Source organism: Oreochromis niloticus, linkage group LG22 (assembly GCF_001858045.2).
Source record: "Oreochromis niloticus isolate F11D_XX linkage group LG22, O_niloticus_UMD_NMBU, whole genome shotgun sequence".
Classification (NCBI taxonomy): domain Eukaryota; kingdom Metazoa; phylum Chordata; class Actinopteri; order Cichliformes; family Cichlidae; genus Oreochromis; species Oreochromis niloticus.
Window position 1 is genome coordinate 18,278,786 of NC_031985.2, and position 23,540 is coordinate 18,302,325.

At 39.6% G+C, this 23,540-nt stretch overlaps 1 protein-coding gene across 1 annotated transcript; it reads right to left on the reverse strand.

The window, feature by feature from the left end:
- Positions 1-7,752: 7,752 nt before the first annotated feature.
- Positions 7,753-22,771, reverse strand: zgc:63863 (TBC1 domain family member 20). The gene is given in 11 exon segments (XM_005478430.4): positions 7,753-11,982; positions 11,985-12,062; positions 13,933-14,042; positions 14,904-15,088; positions 15,911-16,052; positions 18,544-18,645; positions 18,734-18,920; positions 19,295-19,375; positions 19,490-19,620; positions 21,658-21,712; positions 22,524-22,771. Coding segments are annotated over 11 exon segments (1,227 nt in total). The 5' UTR covers positions 22,594-22,771; the 3' UTR covers positions 7,753-11,896.
- Between the last annotated feature and the right edge of the window lie 769 nt (positions 22,772-23,540).

A 23,540-nucleotide genomic window follows, 5' to 3' on the forward strand; every position in this document is an offset into this window, starting at 1 on the left:
AAGGGGTCAGTCCCAAGTGTCCACACATGAGCAGATATAGACACACCAAATGCACATACAGAGTAATGAGTGTTATGTATGGACAGAGCTGTATGGACCAGGTCTGGTTTAGGCTAATGAGGCTCGGGGGTTATCATAAATGCACAGTAATATGCAGTGTGTGAATGTGAGCGTGAATGAATAATGTCATTGTAAAGCGCTTTGGGTGCCTTGAAAAGCGCTATAAAAATCCAATGCATTATTATTATTATTATTTATTAATATCACTCTTTGTGCTAAGATGAAAGCAATATAACACCAGCAAGTTTAACACTGGAATTTACTTTTCTAGTTTATTTATTTATTATTTTTTGTTCTACTAGACTGGCTAGATATAGTTTTTATTTAGTTTTTTGGTTATGAAAAAATGTTAATTTAAGTACTTTTAAACTCAATTTTTTTGTCAAATTATATGTATGTTTGGTGCTTAACTTAAATTTTCCAACTCATATTAAAAAGATGCAGCATATGCTCCTAATGTGAGCATGATGAATCCTGATCACTTTGTGGTGCCTGAACCCTCACCAATAAGACAACAGACATAACCGCCATGAAATTTAGTACCAACAATCATTAAATAAAGTTTTTAATTATTTTATTATGAGTGATAAAAATATTCACTCATCTACCCTCACACATGTGAACTTGAGTGCCATCCCATCCTTAATCCATAGGGATTTTTGGTCCCCACTTTGCAGCTACATTAGCTTCACTGTGTTTATGGGAATTTTTGACCATTCTTCTAGAAGTGTATTTGTGAGGTCAGACACTGATGTTGGACAAGGAGACCCGGCTCGTAGCCTTTCATCTAATTCAACATAAAGGTGCTCTGTGAGGTTGAGGTCAAAACTGTGTGCAGGCCAGTAAATTTTTCCACAGAAAACTTGCTCATCAGAGTTAGGAGCCTGAAGTTATTCAAAATGTCTTGGTATGCTGAAGCATTAAGAGTTCCTTTGCCCACACTATAATCCCCCCCTATCAATTTGATTCAATAAAAGGACTAGATACAATCCCTGATAATGCATTGCTTCAAATGGAGAAAGTCTTGAAGGATGGCTGTTAGGAGGAAAGGCAGCCCAGAAACTTTACCAGCGGGACACATCGTTGTGTGCCTCACCTTCACAGGGTGTTTCGGTCTTTTATCCCAGGCTAATCTGCCTTTTTTTTTTACCTTCCTTGGTTAGGTTTAGGGATTAGAGATGTGCTCTAGATTATCATATTAAAATTTGGGACACATCGTGAGTAGTGGACCTTGGATTCATTGGGTGTTTCAGCCATTATCACTAGACACCCTCATCCAAGGAGGCCCTGCCAGGGTTGATCAGGCCCCAGAGTGTGTCACTGGTTTATGTTAAATTGTTATTTCTCTTCTATTTTCTTCTGTTTAGTTTTCTACAATTTATTTTCTTCTATCAATTCACTGCAACTCAGAAGTAATATTTACCTCTTTAACATTCATGGACACTTGGAACAATTCTTGCCTAGGTGTTTGATTTTATACATCTGTGGGCATTGAATTAAGGTGATTGGAACACCTGAATTCAACGATTTGTATGGGTGAGTGAATACTTTTAGCAATGGTGTACCAAAGTACCTTCTTATTGTTAAATTATGAACTGGAAATGTTTTTACAGAAAATCATAAAGCCACACAGAATCTCACATTTTTGTGTTCATCAGCAGCTCTGTGGTGTAGTGGTAATAGATTTATCTAAGACCCCCAGTTGGAGACTGGAAGGAAGCACAGAATTAGCTTTAAGAGGTTGCAAGCTAGCATATTCTTAGTGCCGATCCCAAGCCTGGGAAGGTTGTGTCAGGAAGGATATGTGATGTAAAATTGGTACCAAATCAAGATGTGGGTGAGAATTCTTTCTACAGGGGCTCCTGATTTATCCAGCACACACACTGAGTCCAGCTCAGTGTGCATGTCAAAACTGTAAACTTCCTGAGATGCTGGGTTGACAAGAAACAGGTGGACGGACACATGAAAGCATCTGGCCACAGCTGTGGAGACAAGATGCAATAGAAGAAAGTAGAATTTATTTCAAAATATGATATATAAAGGCTACACGATATGATATACTTTCTCTCACAGTCGCTAACGTTTGCTTCAAGGTCAATGCAGTTTGAAATATTCACACACCGTTTCTTGTAGGGCCACACATCAACTACCAGTGGAGCTTCACACCATCTGTGTAGACACACACATATCTACTGTACAAGGTTGGAGCTGTAAAGTCACATCAGCATGCAGGGACATGCTGCACGTGTGTTGCCTGTAAAGCACTTTGGGACATGTTCTCTGATCCATGACAGGGTGAAGGGCTGAGAGGGAGAAAAGGGAGGAGAGAGAGCAAGAAAAACAGCTGCAGACAAAGAGATTTTGTATGTGTGAGCCAGACGGAGCCGCTACGTGGTGGGAAAAAAAAACAACTTCATATGCTTTAGAGATTTCAAACAGCTCTAAATGGTTTGTGATGTGGTCAAAGTGCGTCAGTGTAGTGCCACACTTAGGTTATGATGGAGTAATGAGTGCACAATAACCTGCAAAACTGAAGCTTTTATAAAAGATGAACAATAAATGTCATAAGGTCATCAGTTTGTTATAAAATTAAAGCTTTGAAAAAAAAAATCTGAAAGCAATACTTTCTTATTAATAATGGTTCCAAGGGCTACTCTAGTGCCAAATTCCCACAGTCATAATGCAAAATTACAGACCAATTAAAAACTACTGCAGGCGGAAGACTGTTCCCACTCGGGGCGGATAACTTGCTTCATTAAAACATCACAATCAAGGACTCGTGCTTCGGAAATGAGGTCAAATTTCAATGATCTTTCATGTTGGTTAAATTAAAAAAAAAAAATACCAATTTAAAATCAGCAACATCACATAATATGATGTCATCAGCTGTGAATCTAGCATTGAATCTAAATGGTAAATCAATATTGTAAAAGCCAGCCCTGTTTGATCAGTCAAAAAGGAGTTTAACTATTGAAAGCAAACTGTAGAAGACGTTTTGCATTAAAAGACAAAACATGGAGACAATTACTGTTGGTCACTCTCACAACTCATTAGAATAGTATTCGGACACAGCAGGCAGCTGTTTTGAGGACTTGCTGTACACTAGTGCATAGCATCATGCTGCAGGAAGATAAAACTAACAACTGCCCACTTAATAGAACAAGACTTAAAGACCTGACAGGTATTTCTCTTAGAAGCTGGTGGGTGCTAAATGATAGCTAAAAGGAGAGTAAACATTTGCCAGAAAACTACAACTTTTAATGAAATATTAATGTTGTTCCATATGCACTGGATTCATGGAAAAACACTTGCTAACACAATTAGTATAAATGCTTCAAAGAAAATAGGGAGTTATTTCTGTGATTTTACAGATTTTACAGTGTCTCCTAAAAGGAAAAATAAGTTAACCTTTAATGTCATCAAAGAATTTTATTCAAATTGTAAATAATTGGCCTAAATGTAAACAGTCTAGTGTAAAATGGGTAACAACGGTGTACAAAGAATCCACCAAATCCATCTGCAATAGTAGCGAGCACCAGACCATCCACCATGAAGCCTTTTTTGGGTCCAGTGTTCACAGCTGGTGTTGTTTGCTTCCATGTTTCTGGACTAGTGGGGGATTTTTAAGCCATTAACTGGTAAATGGATAGAAGACTTTTTTCATATCATATACATATGAATCCCTGAATCTCTTGGGCATGCAGTTGCCTTCAGTTTCTTAAACTGGGTCCATGCAGGGGGTGATTCACAATGATGTGGTGACCAGAGACTATAGAAATTCAGTGATATTTGGTGACTTCAAATGATCACAGGTGAAAAAAAACACTGCAACACAGAGGTCCCAAGATAAACTATGACGCAAGCAGTTGATGTGAGAGCACACATTAGTTTACACTGTTTACAAACACGACTGCTCTCCGCCTTCCCAGACAAACCACATCTTTAAGTTTGTGGATGACACCACAGTGCTTGACCTCATCTCCACCAAGAGACGAGTCTGCTTATGGGAAAGAAGTGGATACATTGGCAGTCTGGCACTGTGACCACAACCTCTGTCTGAACATCAGCAGAACAAAAGAAAGAATTGTAGATTTCCAGAGGTCAGGTCGCCTACATTAGCAGCAAGGATGTAGAGCATGTCACCTGTTTCAAGTTCTTCGGGCTGTCCTCAAACTCTAACATAGCCTTGGACATTGGAAAAGCCCAACAATATCTGTTTTACCTCAGGAAACCAATGACAGAAAAGACTGTTGGCCAATTTCTGCAATGGAGGGTGTGCTGAAATACTGTGTGGCTTCCCGGTCCTCCAGCTGCACAAAGGCAGAACAGGAAACCATCCAGAGGATCATTAAAACTGCTGGAAAGACCACTGGGACAGAGCTGCCAGACATTACAATCATCTTCACCTCCCGCTGACTCTTCTCACCCTGCCCATCACCTGTTCCAACTACTTTCATCAGGCAAAAGGTTCAGGTCCATTAAAGCAAGGACTTTTAAAATGAAAAAGTTTTGACCCACAAGCAATCAGACTTTGTAGTAGCTGCTCGCCGCAACTCCCTCCCCCATTACATTATATAACCTGAACTACTAGATCTTTTATTCACTGTTTGAACTGTGCTATTTATTTATTAGATTTTTGTGTTTTTTTTATTCCTATGGAGACGGCATGTTGTCTCGTTTTTCATGTACCAATAACAATAAAACTAATTTAACTGACATATGACAAGGTAATAAATACATTAAAGTGTTGCCCGGGCAACCGGAGTCTGAAAGAGATTGGTTGCCAATCAACTGTAAAGCGATATCCACATCCATCGCTCCACACATCCGATTTCAAAACACCAAATTAGCAATGGCCTAAATGCTCAGCTGGATACTTCAAGCCTGGACTTCTCTGTCCAGAAATGCTGGGTGGCGCTACTGTGACTACAACACACTTTTACAGTCTATAATAATGTGTTAGCAAGATTAGAGACAAATTACCAACCTGAACTGTTTTGAACTTGGTGTCTTACTGAGGCATTAGTAGATCTTGTCTACCGGCCTTAGCAGAGAGAGTCACCCTTTGTGAGCGCCCATCGAGTTTTTGACTTTCAAGAAAGCCAGAATTTGGGCATTAATGCTAACTGCAAACTGCTAATTAGAATAATATGACTGACAAAAAATTAAATGTCTTTAGTCTGTCACAAATTAACCTCCCCATTCAAGTTCCCTCTGGGTAAAGACCAGAGACTTTACTGTGATACATTTCATTTAATCTGGGCTTATCTTTAAATACTGTGATCATCACAAATGCCACTTTTCTCAAGATAATACTCACTGATTTTTATGCCTTTTTTTTTTTTTTACTTAAAAAAAATAGACACTCAATTAAAGATTTGGCACGGTTCCAGGGTTACAAACCACAGCGACTTGATTAAAGTGTTGGTAAAACAGGCAACACTGAGCTTTTTTTTATGTTTGTTTGTTTGCAAAACTAAATCCACTGAATGAATTAAAATAAAACTCGTTTTGTCATGGCTCAGTGAAAGTGGAGGTGCTGCTGCTCCTGTTATAGCCAGCGCTGAAGCCGTGTGTGTGTGTGTGTGTGTGTGTGTGTGTGTGTGTGTGTGTGTGTGTGTGTGTGTGTGTGTGTGTGTGTGTGTGTGTGTGTCACCAGGGAGAGGAAAAAGAAGAAAAAAAAAAAAATCAGACAAACCCCTGGAGCAGCTGTTGTCCCCAGTGTGCACAATGTTTAGCACACATGCACACGCAGATACCTAGCATTTTATTTTGCTTGCTCTGACACTGTCCTTACTAACCTCACAGTTCTCAAACAGAAACACATGCACACATACTGTTGCTTGGTCTTTATTTACCAATAAGATCAGATGTGAAAAGTTTCAGTGGTCCTGAGGGTGGCTGGCTATCAGCTGACACGGTGCTTCATGGAAAAATTTGTGTCTGTGTGGGCTTAGGGGTCTTGGTCATCATTTAGTGTTGAAATTAGCGCTGTAACACCTCCAGATTGCTTCGTGAATAAACTCAAACCATCCCTCTCCACATCTGCTCTCAGCCCTAATCAGATCCGCACTCACCTCCTTTCACCTCATTAGAAATCTTCAAGGGACTCCCTTTAAATACATATTTCCATGGAGCTCCGCTACCTCTCTCTGTTACCTCAAACACGTCCGCCAGATGTCTTTTCCTGCAGTTTTAAATCGCTCTCTCTCCACCATCGTCTCATCCCTTGCTCCCTTTTAACCCTCGCCTTTCTGCCTCACCTCATGTTTCTGATTTTGGCCCCCACTCTTAATCCCTGGCTGTTTCCCTAGAGGGGTCAGACAGACAGATGCACAGCGTTGTCTTTTACACACACAGACTCATTTCTGACCTCATTTCTCCAAAGAGGGCAGTTTAACAGTTGCTACGAACAGACAACAGCTGTACAGTGCAAACAGAGAAAAGCAGAATAAAAGGAAGACAAGAAAATGAAGCAGCTGATTTCTTAGAAGTTATTGCCATGCATTAAGGCTGAAATCTGTTTTCATTCTTCCTATCATGGAAAACCAGGAATAAAAGCAGCCACAATCATCACATTTGGCAGGCTGTGACAAGGGAATACAAGTTATTTTTGCTCCAGGGAATGTCCAGTTGTCAACATACATTCCAGCTAGTCATCGTATTTTCTATGATTATAATACAGATACAACTGGCTGCTCTGATTGACAGCTGTGGCCACGCAGGCAGCTGTGCAGACAGCCAGGAGCTTACTGCTAGACCTCACCTCCACTAATTTGAGCCACAGAACTGGACATCTGTATCATTTTTGTGCTGTTTGTGCCTTATGGTGAATTTCTAATGCACCTATCTGAGATATGGTATAGTGAGCTGTGAAACCTGTGCTCCAGTTTTGGGAAATTAAATTCTAGCATTAGTCTGTTACTAGACAGCAATTAGCAGGTCGTATATTTGTGTGCTGCGATGACACAGGCTATGGATGTAGCTTGCAAATTAAGCTTGCTGTCATTAGCTGATATCTTAGCACTTCAACCTAGACCCACATATTTATTTCACTTATCCAATTCAAGGTTTTCACTGCGATTGACCAGGATGAACAAGATTAGAAATGATCCGCTGTAGTGAGGCCTAAAGAGGGGAAGAAGAATCATCATCCAATTCAGGGATGCTGCTGGCCTAAAGCCAGCTGTCACAGGGCGAGACACTTGGTACACCCTGGACAAGTTGCCATCTATTGCAGAGATATAGACAATCATCAACACTCTCATTGACCTACAGCCAATTTAGAATCACCAGTTAACCTAATGTCTTTGGACTGTGGGAGGAATCCAGAGGACCCAGAGAGAACCTGCAGAATCTCAGGAAGAACATGCAATCTCCACACAGAGAGGCTCCAGCCAGCCAGTGCAACCCAGGACCTTCTCGCAGTGAAGCAATGGTGCCAACTCCACCCTCTGGTCAAAATACCATAATGTCTGGTTCTTTAAAAACACAATGGCAACACCACAAACCAGTGGGTGAATATAGTGTGTTTAAAAACAAATCATGCAATGACAGATTTGCGGAGAAATTGACACAACTAAGTACACTTAGCACATCAATTAAAAATACTAGTACAAAAATCTGAGATACAGTTTCCCCTCCCTGTGCAAATAACACTACTCCAACAACACGTTCACAGAAATTCAGAAAGTAGTTGAACTTCTTTATTTTGTTCATAAAAATGTCACAATCTTAAGCAATGACCAACAGCTTTTCAGAAAGATAGTAACAATAGCAACAAAGTGCTCCTCGTTGTCTGTAAAGTCTGATAGAAGCCCGACAAAAGTTTTTTGTCAATTTCACCCAATTTCTCCCAGAATAAACTTTCACTTTGGTGCTCCAAATATTTTATCTTTGTCTTGTATTCACTGCTCTGCTCTATTCATATGTGAACCACAGATCAGTACAAAGTACAAGTATTTGTAACAATAATGAGAAATGTGCATTAAAATGCTCATGAACTCTATGTGTTAACATACAGGTAAAGCAGCTTTTTCAGGAAATTTGCAGACCTCAGAGATAGAAGCGAACAGTCATAAATTCACTGGAAGCGTCAAGACACTTAATTCATAATCTGGCATGAAAAAGAGTTTCTTTAATTTTTCTGTTATTTTTATGTTTTGCTGAGGTGTTTGTTCTGCATTGATTTTCACTTGTTTTCATAATCAACATAGAAACTAATCATATCTGGCCAGATTGGTTCTTGAAATGAACCTTCAGAGGGATTTTGTTTAGCTACTACTAGGTGGAGTGAAAAACGGCTTCAAAATGCATGCAGGTCTCAGTTGTGATCTCCAGGGAAATGCAAGAAAAACAAGACACTGCAACTGAAAAGCAATAAAATAAAAGGCAAAAAAAAAAAAAAAGTGAACTGTTCAAGAAAGCTGATCAATAAAGTAAGTGTATGCACTCCATGAAATGAATTTACTGTGAGGGTTCTATTTTCTGTTTGCTTCCCTTGAAATAAAAGTATTTAATGGTGTTTATTTATGAATTTAAATGAGGCCTGAAACCTCCTTCGTCTTTCTTTTGACTGATCTCACTCAGACCCAGAAACAGGCTTCAATCATTTTTTAAGGCATGTGCCAGACTGAGACTGGGCAGGTGTTGGTGTGGGTGTTTTTGAAGTTTAACGTGATTGCAAGGAGAAAAAAAAAAGGCAAGGAGAAAGTATCTTAGCACGCCAAAAGCCAGGGGCAAGAATTAAATCCTCATTAGGATCTGGCAGCACTACCACTCACCTTGTGTGTTCGTGTGTGTATGTGTGTTTACATGGCACAAAATACAACCACACAGTAACATCAAACACAATTGTCAAAGTGTTTTTCTATGCATATTAAAATCAAGCAGCACTTTATGAATAAGCAAAAAAACAAAAAAATATTTTCTGAATACAACTGATTTATATAAATCAAGTATGTGTCAAAGCATCATAGATACACAGTTACACACAACCACTTTAAAAGTACAGCCAGTGGTAACAGACATTACTGCATTTAGGTCAACAGTAAATCTTCCTTTTGTATATTTTACTCTGAAAAGTTTAAAGTTACACTATATGGACTAAAGTATTGAACCGCACGTCTAAATGTTTGAATTCAAGATGTTTCAGTCACATTGTGTATAACAGCGAGCACCCTAGCCATGCAGACTGCCTTTGCAAACGTTTGTGAAAAAACACGCTGTTCAACAAAAGCTCACTGAATTAGATGAAGGCCTGCGATATTTCTCGATTTCCTGGCATGGTTCAGGCTTTACAGGGTTAACATCAGCAGAAAAACTGCACACCAGGAGCTTCACCTCATGGGTTTTTAAGGATGAGCAGCTCCTGTGGGTGTAAAGTATAGCCGGCAGTCTACTTAAGTCCATATGGTGTATTTCTCTATGTGAACACTGAGAGCACTCTCATTTCTGTCCAAGCACAGTGACTTCCTATGGTGTCTCGGTGAATGCTTCTAACCTTCAATGAATTACAACTTGTAGAAACGAATTAAGCAAACAACATGTTTTGTGTGAGTTCCAGAGGTGCAGGTGGGCAGATTTCAGATGGAGCCAGAAATCGATCTCATTTCCAGTCTTCATGCTAAGCTAAGCTGCCAACAGTTAGTCCAAAGAAGTATCTTCATCAAACTCTCAGCGAGGAAGCAAAATGTCAGTTCATTCCTTTCACTAAAGTGACACAAAGCAGCTTTTAAATCTAAATCACTATCACCTGCACAGATATAAACCCAGACTGCTGTAAACCGCAAACCCTTATTAACCATTTAAGCCATTCTTTTATTTGGTTATATTAAACGCACATTCATACAACCCAGTCATTATTTAATATCATATCTAAATAAATAGCCAATCAGATTGTTGCTCGTAAAATAAACAATTTGACTGTTAATGAGGCACAGAGAGAAAGAAAACATTAATAAATAAAAACACAGACGACCCAAACATTTTTAAAAGAAACAAAACTGGCCTTCAACTAAAGCTAAAATTTCCCATTTCTCGCTTTTTGCACAAGTGCACATTTAATGCATTTATACTGGACAATCAAATGTACAGCTCAGGCTATTTGAACAACCAGCACAGGATTACCGACTGACTTGCAGACCCAGTCGACAGTTTGCGGGGTATTTTCTCTGATTTATTCTTATATATAATGATTAACTTATTTTCACCGTGATGAATGCTTGGGGCCCAGAAGCTCTAATTTACTACAGTGAAACTGTAGACACAACTGAGCGTGCACGGCTGACTTCACATGCAGAAGAAATCAACAGGGCAGACTGCACGGCGAGCTGTGCAAACATGTGATACATTCATATCTGATGACAGAGGAGGCGGCAGGGATAGGCTGGGTGGTTGGGGAGTGTTGTGACTTCAGCGAAGCCGAGTTAACCGAAGCTTCGGTACATGCTTGTAAAAGCTGATTAATAATTCATGATATAAGTCTAACACAGAGCATGCATCGCTGTTTGGAAGGAAACCCCTCGCACACCCACGCGTGTACCTCAGGTGAAAGCGGCCTCTATTATTAATATTCGCTTTCAAGGGTATGAAACTCTGTGATTAGCTTTGGCATTAACAGCATCTAAGTATGTGTGATGCCATTCGGGGAGATGCAATGACTTCCACTAACACAAACAAATATATTTAAGTAAAAACCTTCGAGTTAAAGAAATTGTTCAAATTGTCCACTGATTAAAGCTATACAGTCATTTTTAAGCTGCAGAAAGCTAAAGATGAAGATGATGTACTTTTGCTCTAGTGGCGGCTGTTCGGGGTGGATGTCAGCGCAAACCTGCTAAATATTTTAGGAATGTAAAAGTACTGGTTTCTTCCCCATATTCACTCAGCACGGTGGGTAGCAAGCAGCAGCAAAACTGCAACTGAAAACATAAAAAACTGTTCCAATACCTCCTGCTAAATGATTCTCCAAAAAATGTCACTGCTTGCATAGAGCGACCCTTGTTACTCAGTGCAACGTTCATATTTTGATAGCGCAAAAGCTCATTTGGTGTGTGTCACGCTCTACTGTAAATTTAACTGGCTGCCACCTGGAGTAAAGCAATTAATACAAGGCTCACAGGCAAAATCTCCACCTCCATCGCTCCATCTTTCTCTTTCACTTCCCTTCTTTGCTAGTAACTAGAAGCTTTTAGCAGAAAACGCCACTCTTTAATAATTTGTACTCATGTGTCACTGTGCTGGCTTTGGGCACTTTTGGCTCTCAGATATTGCTGCTGATCTAAAAAGCAAACCGAAACCCTTTAACAGAAATACACAAACCAGGCAGGACGAACTAAAAACGAGATATCAGCAAAATAATCAGCTGACAAGAAACAGATAGCAGCAGCCTGAAACAGCAAAAATGTGTTTGAGTTTTTCACGTGCACGGACGGATCCTTATGTAAAGGGCCGCTGACAGGGGGACATGCATAGTCCCCTCCTATATAGGAGCAAGTCACCCAGACTGTAAGAGCCACAAAATGACAACTAACCCTTTTGCTTTGCACCTCTTTGTGACCTTCATCTCTTTGTCACCGGTTTGGCTTTCTACTTCAGTTATCCTGCTCTCACACACACACGTGTACAAGAATCCTGAGGCTGAATTATAGAAAACACGCAGCATGCTTGTTCAACATGGTTTAGTGGCAACAACCTGTTTGGCACCAATATTCTTCCTCCTCATTTTCTTCACCATCTCGAGATAAGCTTCAAGTTTTTAAAATGTGCACCTATACTGTGTGTGTGTCAGTGTTCTTGCTGAATAGTCTGTATTCCCACCACCACCATCACCACGTCAGAACAGTTGAAGTAATGCCTCAGGTCCCCAGTCCATGGCGGTCTGAGCCACAGCGAACACGGCTGCCCCGAGTGTCGCGGACAGCCCCACACTGCCATCTTCACCATCCTGTTTCCCCTCCTCCACAGCTGGCCTCGGTCCCCGGGCAACGCAGCTTCCAGGCCTGCGTGTCAGGAGGTTGCGAGCACAGAATAAGGAGGAGCACAAAAAGACACAGGGGTCAAAAAGATTCATAATAGTGATGGCTGAAGCGAATGAGGTTTATGGTGGATTTCATAAAGGGTCAGAAAAACCAGAAGCAGAAATAAAAACACTCGGAGCTGAGACAAGAAGGAAGTGGAATATCACACTTCGCCAAGTTTAAATAGATCTTCATGACCACTGCTAAACAAGACAAGGTGCTCACTTTAATACTATAGTTACACTAGCTTATCTTCGTTACAAGTAGGGGCACCTAGCCCAAGTCTAAATGTAGTAATGTAACAATGATGGCTTTCCAAAAACTACAATATTTAAGTTTCGTAAAATTTAGAAAGGAGCTGGTTCAGTCTTATGATTATTTTGGATGCTGTAGTTTGACTTTTTTTACTACCATTTTAAATATTAGGTTCACCCTTCAGCACTAACAAACAGACTACATCTTCTAAAAATGTCCATGGAGTTGAATCAACACAAATCAAAAAACACTTTAAGCGAAAATTGAATATTTTAAGCTTCGTGGAGGTTTCCTGCCAGGCTGCATTAAGAGCGCATTATTTAACATTTAAACACAGACCTCGTGTGTGGAATTTTAAACTTCTCAGTTTTGTTTCATTTTATAAAACTGTTGGGTGGTGGTGATGGCACAAGTATTTAACAGGTCGTAGATTTCTCTTTAAATTGACATATATATAACATCCGCTGTGGGAATTCAATGTTCTGAGCGGCAAATTTAATAGAACAAAGGGAAAACAGCTTTTCTATACATTTACAGTACATCCAACCACAGCTAGAGGTGGTTGTATTAAAGAGTGATTAAACACCGACATGAAGTCAGTTTTTATTGCCACCTCTGGCTGAAAGTTTCAACTGTTTTGCATCTATAGTTACGCAGCACAATCCTATAACACTGCACAAAAATGGAAAGCCAGTGTTCGGTTGCTCTTTAATAAACAGACTGACTTCTGACATTTTTTTTTGGCTTTTCCATCACTCCTAGTGTGTCTATCCACAATTTTTGTTGAATCCTTTGTGGCTGCAATTTGATTCAATCACAGCAAGTGTGGATTCTGCCATTAAAAACGCCAAATACTAAAGAAAGGTAATCCCCCCCCAAGATTTCAAACACATGGTATATCTTTGATCAATGAAATTAGCTAAAATTGGACTTTGAGTTACAATAGTGTTGTAAAAGCACCGTTTACAAGGTGAAGGACGATTTTTCATAGTTAATGAGAGGCAGAGAAGAAGAAGGTTCTATAGATCGGCCCTCTGTGTATCCGTTATGCATTTCATCTCACTTGTAATTGAATTTTGATGAAACTATGGGGAATTGTGTAAATAAGCTTTAATATTACTCTGCTTAGTCTGAGGGGAATGCTACAACATGTTTGTGATTGTGTGTTCATCTTATACAAGCTGCTAAAAACCTACGGGAATAATGCATCTTTTTGTTCTGTTCTGACATATTCAAATTTGCACTTGATTGGTCTGATGGGGGTGCTACAGTATTTGTTTACTTGTTATTGATTGGCCCAAAGGGGGGTGCAGAGATTGTGGGCGATGACATATTTGCTGTTGCCTTGTTTTGAAGAATTGTGTTTACATGGGGTGGAAAAAAAAAATGTAACAAACTGAGGATCCAACATCCAACAAATTTTCTTCATACAGTTCAACAGTTGATATTATTATTATTATTATTATCATTATCATTATCATTATTATTTGCCAACTTCAAAGAATTTACTTTTACCATAACCATCTACATGTCTGTACTCTGTATGTGTGAAGACCTAATTCAGAGTCAGTAATAAGATTACAGAGGCTATTTTTACCGTGTCTGGAGGTGGTGGAGCCCTGGGCCTTTGTGAGACGCTGGAGAACAGAGTCCGGCCTCTGGTGGAGGGTGGAGAGCTGAAATGCCTGGAAGGTGCTGATGGACAGGCTAAAGAAAGCAGAGGAAGAGAGGGGAAAGTAGAGGGAGACTTAGTCAGTGATGGAGAACAGAGGCAGGTCTAAGGTGAAGCATGGATAACTGGAATGATGTGAAAAGATGGACTGATGAATAAAGTGATGGATCAAGACAGGCGAGGAAGTGAGTGGTAGACAATTTCAGAGAACTGCTAACTCAATATCTCATGTGTACAGGAAGCTCACAGGGTAATGTATGGTGAGACATCAGTATCTTTCAGTGTGTCAGTCAAGGCCTTGTGTCACTTCATGCCCTAAACAATGACTGTATGAGCCACACTGAAGGACACTGACAGGCAGAAAGCGACTGATGGCTGAGGATACACAGTGAAAAGGAGACTGTTATCATGCCTCTAAGCCTACCCCCTAAAAAGTTTTAAAAAATTGAAAAATGGTCACACAGAACCCCTCTCTGTCTCTCTCACACACACACACACACACACACACACACACGCACTAAATGTCCTGTGTGTGTTAGCAGCACCACCGAGCCAGTCACGATGTGCTTATAGAGCATCAACTCTCAGTCGGTGAAGGAATGACATTACATTACATGCTTTTTCTGCATTTATTAAATATTAAATTGAATTCTATTTTATTTACAAAGCATCAAATCACAACAACAGTTACTTCAAGGGGCTTTACCGTATTGTAAGGTAGAGACTAAAATAATACAGTTTAGATGGCCCCCTATGAACAAGCACTTGGCGACAGTGGGAAGGAAAAAGTCCCTTTACACAGGAAGAAACCTCCTGCAGAACCTGGCGTAGGGAGGAGTGGCTTGAGGGGATAGTAATGCCCAATTAACAACTTTATTAAACTGGCGTGCCCTCACCTCTTGCGAGACTGCAGTGCTGCCCGCTTGGCCAGTAATGATGGAGGGTACTTCTCGAACAGGTCCTGTGCCCGGCCAATCAGAAGCTCGTATGGGAGATCCTGGGGGATACGAGAGAGGAGGTGGTGGACCATGGCCATGTCACACTCTGTCTGCTTCACCTCCTTTTCTCTGTGCAACACAATCTGAGGAGAAGAGGAGCAAAGCACCAGTTAAAACTTTTAACCCTAAAGCAGATCACTCTGGGTAACACTTGAATACTAGACTGCATATATAGTACATTAGCTTGTGTTGTTTGTGAGGCGCAGTAAGTGCACTGCAGACAGATAAGCAGATGAAGAGTTAAAGCCCCATGCTGTGCGCTGTACTCAGCCTGGGAGGAAACATGAACTACATTCTGCTTTGTTGTTTCACACACTTCAAACAGAGCTCTCCCTCTGCCCAGCCCCTCTAAACACACTCACACATACACACACACACAAAAACATCCTCAAGTGCAAACAAGAAGCCACTAATCAAAATGCACAGACTCTACAGTTAAATAACACAAAGGAACAAAAGGACTCGTGTACACTCTCGACATAACATACTTCAGCAGACAGAAACAATCCAGCTGGAAGTAACACGCATGTATGGGATGCAGCAGTTAGTGTGGAGGAGCAGATGAAAAAAGTCAAAATGTTTTCCCTTTGTAATCTGTTTCCGTGTCCTTCCTACTAAAGCTCTCACATCAGTCAGCTCTCTCTGCTCATTCTTTTTCCCTTTCCTCTTTAATCCCTCCCTCTGTACCCCTCTTTCTCATCTGCTCATTAGGAAGTATCTAATTAACTAGTCTGATGACTTCACAGTACTCTGCCTCACTCTGTGTGTGTGTGTGTGTGTGTGTGTGTGTGTGTGTGTGTGTGTGTGTGTGTGTGTGTGTGTGTGTGTGTGTGTGTGTGTATGGCAACATGTATTCTCGTGTTCTGGATTACTGACAAAACAACCTCATTGGCACTTGCCCATACCGTAGCAGCGAGGTAGATGGGCATCAGGGGATGTGAGGCCAGGAAAAAGTCGTACAGTCTCAGGGTATGCTTGAACTCTGAGAGAACATGGCCGTACCATGTGATGAGCCAGGAAAGTGCAAAGATGGTTCCAACCTCCGCTCTACAAAGAAAAGGCACATTTCGTCATCTTACCTTATTTTAACATTTCACTTGATTGTTTTTTTGTAACCCTGTTTATACATATATCTACGTTCATATTTGCCCTGTTTGATCCTTTCTGAACTATTTTTATTTATTTATTCTCGGACTCCTCTAGACTGGTTTTGTATCATTCACATTTCAAAATAATCCCCATTTATTTACACTGGGTCTTAGTGCAGCAGATGGGTAGCGCTGCTGTGCTCACACCCGTAGCCTGTGCCTAAGATGACCACATTAAAGATATTTTAATACAAATCCAAGAATGGAAACTTTTCTGAAAACATAACAGTATATACTGTACAGTGCTGCCTCTGTACACCAGCACAGCAGATTTTGATTAAGATAGCTAATATGTGATTAATGTTCACACTTTTAGCTTTAATTCAAGAAGTTTTACAGAAAAGTACTTCAACTATTTAGACATTGCAGACATTTTTATACATAGTTTTCCATTTTCAGAAACTCAAAAGCAACTGGAGAAACTAACATTTTACATACGGGGACCAAAAGAACATCACCAAATATCCCTGTACTGCTAGATCTTGATTTTATTCCACTTTCTCTGTCTTGAGAAACTCTTCAGTTGCTTTTGCAGTTTCCTTTGGACTCTGAAGGAGCATCCATATTTGGCTGAATCTGAGCAGAGAGTACAGCCCTGTACACTTCAGAATTTATCCTGCTACTTCTATCAGCAGTCACATCATCAATAAACACTAGTGACCTGGTTCCAATGGCATTCATACATGCCAATGTCATAACATTGCCTCCACATGTTTGACAGATGATGAGGTCTGCTTTGGATCATGGGTTGTTTCTTTCCTCCTCCACACTCTTCTCTTCCATAATTCTGATATGAGTTCATCTTGGTTTCCTTTTTTTTCAGAGCTCTTTTAGATGTTTTCTGGCAAAGTCTAATCTGGCCTTTCTGTTCTTAAGTGTAAGAAGTGGTTTAGATGTTTTGTAAGTCTTTGACAATGACACGCCTCCCTCCTTGAGAATGTTCTTGACTTGGTTAGATATTGTGAAGCTTTTTTTTTTTTTATTGTTTTTGTTTTTTAAACCAAGGAAAGAATTTGTAATCATCAAGTGTCTTATCTGGTCTTCCCCGCCTTTTGGTGTTGCTAACTTGGACCATGTTTTCCTTCTTTTTAAAAGATGGATCAGATTGTTTTCTTGGCCACTTCTTGAGTTTTGGAAGTCAGTGATGTTCTATTATCACCCAAATTTCTATGAAATAACAAGACACATTTTAACTTTTCATTGCTTGGGAAGCCAAACCAAAAAAAATAAATCAAATGACCACAATAAAGATCAGACTTGTGTGTCTGACTCGTGCCTTTAAGTCACATTTTAAACATATGGTGAAATATGAAAAGAAAGAACATGCAATCACTCTTTCTTAATATATGACTGCCTGTTTTAAGTGATCCACTGACACAGGACATGTGGATCGAAACCAAAAAAAAAAAAAAAACCTCTGGATCTGGGAGTTGGTCAAAAGCTATTTTTTCCCCACTCATGGCCTTTAATACATATGTCATAATCCTAACATCCTGAACACTTGAGATATAAAATACAGAACTGAAGGAAAAGTATGTTTTCTTCAACCTCACATGTATCCTGCTACTGTGCCTCAAAATAACAAATTAGAGGTTTCCGATCAATACTGGACAGGAAAACTGAGCGACAAAGAAGAATGTGTGCTAAATAAAGGGACTGACAAATGGAAAGAAGCAGGGACTGATAGACAGAGGAAAGGAGCAAAGGGCAAAGATCATGTGCGATGGGTTGGGTAGGGATTGAAAATGAAGCAGGAGAGAAAGAAAAATAAAGGTGAGCAAAAGAACAAGTACAGAATAAAAGAGGCAGAGATAAGAAGACAGACAAGGAGAAGAGGAAGCGCACAGCAGAAAGGGTGACTGAAACTTTGAAGTCGGGTGTTGTTTATCCTGCCGTCTTTCTCCAAGTGCAATGTCTTGTTTTTTGTGCTTTTTCTGTTTATGTCAGCATGTATGCGAGTAGACAGGTAGTTTACAAATATGGAAGTTGCCAGTACAGTATCAATTATGAACAGGCAACAAGACAGCAAAAAAAAAAACTGCACGCATCAAAAATACTTTAAAGGGTGATTCATTGATTTGCAAACATTTCCATCCCCAGTCCTACACACATTATCTGCAGCAGCTGGCAGTTTCTTGCCATCCTTTGTTTTGTGTTTTAACAAACTGCAAATTGTTCATATATCATCTCACAAACAAAGATAAAGGTGGTGTACACCTTGGCAGGACAGACAGTCTGTTGTACCATTTGATACCTGAACTCCAACTGCTGATGCGTTTTCAGTAATATTTTAATTCAATTGCAAATACACTTAGCCGTTTCTCTCCCTGTAAGCATTACAGTTAAAAACCAACACTGTGGTGCCCTCTAGTGGTCACTACTTTTTGTACCTGATCATGAAGTCATGCAGTTCCAAATCAACCTGCTCCAAAATTGGCATCAGATAGTTTAAAATGTGTTTGGTGCTGTCCATGGTAGGATCCATGAAGTCCCTGCACAGAGAGAAGACTTGCAGAAGTTGGAAAAACATTTTAACTTTACATAAAAGTATGAGAATCAGCAGGAAATAAAATATCCAACCTGAGGTGATAATTAGACAGTGTGTCCAACAAGGCGATGGCCATTCGTTCCCCAACTACCAGCAGCAGAGTGACGGCCACATCATGGTAGCCTTGGTAGTAGTGCAGCTGAGTGTTTCGCTTCAAAACCTTCAGTATGATGTCGATGAGCTGCTCCTGAAGCACTGCTCTCTCCGTGGCTGGCATACCTGCAGAAGAGCAAATGAGCAGTGCATTTATATAATCCAAAAAAGTGATGCTAGAAATGGTTTATTTTTGGATTATTAGAGTTCAGAATACAGAATCCAGTGTTTTCTATGGGCCTCATTCTGCTATGTTGCAAGATTTTAAAGGCAAACGTCCCTGCTGACTATGTAAACGACAGTAGTGCTCTTTAATTTAAAACACAACACTCTCAGCTCAAAAATGTGGGAACTCCTCCTGTGAAGATTAAACTTGGTTTATAAATTACTCACAAGATAACTCCATGTTGCTTTAAGGTCAGGGTTACAGTTTGACAAATGGCACATTGAGCTATGCTGCTATCTTTAGAGATAACACACACACACACACACACACCTACCTTTCGGAAAACGCTTCATCGACCTCCTGACATCAAGGACTACTTGGTTGTAGTCTTTGTGGTTCTCCCTCACATCTCGACCTACAACAAAAGAAATGTTTCCCTTATTGTTGCTAGCATGTTTTGCACTACGAGCACTTAAATTTATGCAGTTCTTCCAACACTAACCAGACATTAAATTAAATGTATACTAACCAGGTTTATGTGGTAGATCATAGATGTTTATGTTCAGTAGTTTGGGCCATACTTTTCTCCTTAGCTCATCAGTGAGCAGTCCTCCTTTACTGACTGCCGCTCTCCTCAAGGTCTCAATGTCCACTGGATCACTGTACATTCAAAAGCCAAAATTAGAAAATTTTCATATTACTTAAGGTCTGCTCATAGTATCTAAAATTTGTACCTTTGTACCAGTTAGAAACTCCTAGCTGTGATTTAAATAAACTAACAAAACAGCTAATGCCTTTTTTGTAGCATTAAAAATTAAAATTAAAAACTTACTGTGTTCAACAGGTCATGTCAGCACTGTTTATATGTTAATTTAATTTAAATTACTTTCAGTGGCTCAAAATTAATTGGGGTCGTTTTAAGTACTTGAATAAAACTGCTTTTAAAAATTACTGCCTGAAGTCTAGAACACATGTGCATGACCAAATATTGTGCAGCCACATCCTGCTGGTGCTGGTTAATTTGGTGTCTCTGCCCTCAGTTGTGTAATTAGTCATGCCACTGACTTGGTCACTGAAGAAAATTCCCCAGAAAATAATAATAGTTCTCTTGGCAGTATACTTTTGGAATTTCAACCGCTGTCCAATCAGTTTTGCAGGATTTGGCTGAATCTGAGTAGAATGAATCCTGCTGCTTCAATCAAGAGTCTCATCACTAAAGACTAGTGCCCCCGTTCCACTGGCAGCCATACATGCCCATACCATAACATTGTAAACACTGTGTTTAACAGATAATGTGATATCCTTTGGCTCATGAGTGGTTTCTCTACTTCTCCATACTTAACACCCCATCATTCTGGCACTAGTTAATCTTATTTTCATCTTTCCAAATATTTTTTCCAGAACTGTTGCCACTCTTTTAGATGTTCTCTAGCAAATTCTAATACAATTCTTGAATGAGCCAGTAGTTTGGAACTTATTGTAAACCCTCTGCATTTCCATTCATGAAGGTGTCTTTTGATTGAAGACCTTAAGAATGAAACACCAACTTCACAAAGAGAGTGTTCTTAATTTGGCAAGATCTTGTTTTGGCATCATCTTGCCAAGTGAATTCATTGGCTAGTGATGAACCAGATGATTGTGATCACTCCTAAAGTTTCTGTGTTCGCTCTCTGATAGGTTTATTTGGGGATTATTCAGACTAATGATGCCTCTGTCACTTTCATCAACATCAATTTTGGACATCAAAATTCAATTCAGATGAACAGCTCCTGACTGAACACTTCGAATGAACTCCAGATATTTTATCTGTGTAATTTGTCATGAATTAATGAGGGAACAGGCTTTGCCTGGCCATGAAAGTGCTAATCAGTCAATTGTCCAATTACTTCTGAGATGCTGAAAATGAGGGACTAGCTATAAAAACTGTTGTAATTTTCAAACAGTTAATGCAATATCTTTGTGAAACCCCTTGAATTACAGCTTAAAGTCAGCACTTCAATCACATCTTGGTTGTTTCATTTCAGTTTTAAATTTGAAATTCACTGGGGTGATGTACAGAGGCAACATTAGAAAAAAATGTATCACTACCCCAAAACTTGTAGACTTAACTGTATAACACATTTTAGGACACAGTTTAAAGGTATTTTTTTATACACTTTTTAAACTGTTGTTTTGTTCTTGTGAAATTAGTCTGGCTGCTTCTGTCTCCTCTTTATAGTAAAGTCCTTATGATTACATCATAATATTCCTGAACACACCAGAGTAATCACCACATGTGCAATCATGTTAGTATTAAAATTATTATCTGTTGATAAATTATTGTCATCTAATTGTGAAATAGTGTATTGGATAAGCAGGTAGATGGAATTTCCCCAGTGGAAATATGCCTTGTGCCCTGGAGTTGTAGAACCATCTGAGGCATTTATTACCATAGAAAATATTGAAAAAAGATCCACTTTTTAGGCTACTAAAATGATGAAGAAGATTGTCAGGACTTTTCATCTGTCATTGTGTCGTGTTCGCTGAAGCAACTATTTTCCTGTTTTATTTCACTCCTAGAACATAATACACAAATCTGAATGTCCCATGACTGCCAGCACATAGCTCAGGAGTGTAAAATTGCTCTTCATCTGCTTAGATTTGCATGTCGAGTTTTTGTGGAGTAAGCACACTCAAGAGACACACTGTGATATTAACCTGATCAAAGCCTGATGGATCTCAGCCAGCTTCTGCTTCCTCCCACAACCTGGCTCTGTAACAAACAGGCAGAGATGGAGGAGTAAGAAAACAAAGTAAAAGCAAGTGGTATGGATGAAACAGAGAATCGTGCGAGAGCGTGCACACAGAGAGAAGAAAGTTAGAGGGAAAGAAACATGGATAAGGACAAAGACTTGAGGATCACGTTTAAAATCACACTATTATGGCTTTGCAGGTAAACCCACAGTTTTATACTTATTTTACTAACCTGCACAGACAAACCAGGCGTTTCTTCATTCATTTCATACTAAAAGACTTCTTTCATTTGCATTTTTTAAAAGTCGTTTACGCAAGCAAAGCCATTAGGATCAATGATCATAAAGTTATATAAAGGCTATGCTTTAGATTGCAGCCAGTGTGAGTTAAACACAAAACAAGTGACAGCGTTGCTGGATTGCTGACCAAAAGCACCTTTTCCGTCTCCTCTCTGCCAGACTGTCAGCTGTAAATTTCCAAGCAGTCCAGTCTGCCTGACAGGCTGCCACGCAAGCAGCCTTTGGGGACATTCAGCTAAAGTTTGCTCTTACTTTGCTCTTGTAAACAAAGCAGCACAGACACAGACACTGGGAGGAGGGCTTCAAGAACAGGGTTTAGTTACTGTCACTTGACTAAAGTAATAGCATTAGATTAAATTAGATTTAGCCACATAGCCTAGTCTGGTCAAGTTTTGCTTGCCTGCACGTACAGATGTTATCGAAGCAGTCATCGTAACAAAACGGCATAACTTTAATAAAATAAGACGTCTTAAGCGACTAAATGCAGTATCTCTTCTTCAAAAACAAAGTCTGTTAGCTGTCATCGCGTACCTCTTGTGAAAGATCCATTCCCATTCACCACAACTCCGCCGTTCTGTTTCTTCCTCTTGAGTCTTTTCATTCCCTCTAAAAGCAGACTACGGAATCTCCGAGTTTACACCGTGACATTGGTGAATTAAAGAATTAAAAATATGTCCGTAAACAGGTGAAAAAACACTGAAAATACCTGTCCCAGCGACGAAGCTTCCCTCAACAGCTGTCGCTACTCAACTCAACCGAGCCTGAGCTTGAGCTTTCTCAGCTACAATGCAATTGGTCTGAAATACCACGTGACCAAAAGGACGTATACTATTGGTTTGCCTTTCACTCGCACTGCAACCTGACTTGATTACAGATTTGTAGTCCATACATGTGAGCGACACAGGCAATTTTGTTTTACTTTGTATAATAAATGTGTGAGACAGAAATGTTCTTATGCAGTAACTTTTTTTATAAGGAAAAAAGTGATAATTTGTATCGTAATTGCAAATAAGTAAGAAAAAATGGACAGGACACTGTGATTGCTTTATTTTATTTTTTTAATTTAATTTATTTAATTATATTGACTTAGAAAATGTCTAAATATTAAAGCTGAGTAATGAAAAAAATTACTCAGCTTCCATCCAACACTGGAAGCATAAGCCCTATAGACTGGAATTCACTGGGAATCATAAAATATTGAATAAATGTACATTTAAATGAAGCATCATAAAATGCTAAATTTGAGTCCATAAGTACTCATTCATATGCAAATGTGTTTAATGTACAAATTTGAATGAACCACTTTTGTTAAAGGGGAACTGATCTGAATACCAATGATTTCCTTCTGCAAAGTGGTTTCATGGATGTCTGTAACTGCTTTATTTTTAGAGAAGATGTGTCTGGCACAACATTATCTGCTTCTAGTGTGCCTGGAAAAGAGGATAAGATCTGAAGAAGTTAAAGCTCCTTGCAGTATTTTGGGTTGTGGCCCCCATCATGGTCATAGTGGCTCTTTTTTGGACAAACAGATGACTGTCCATCTTTGAC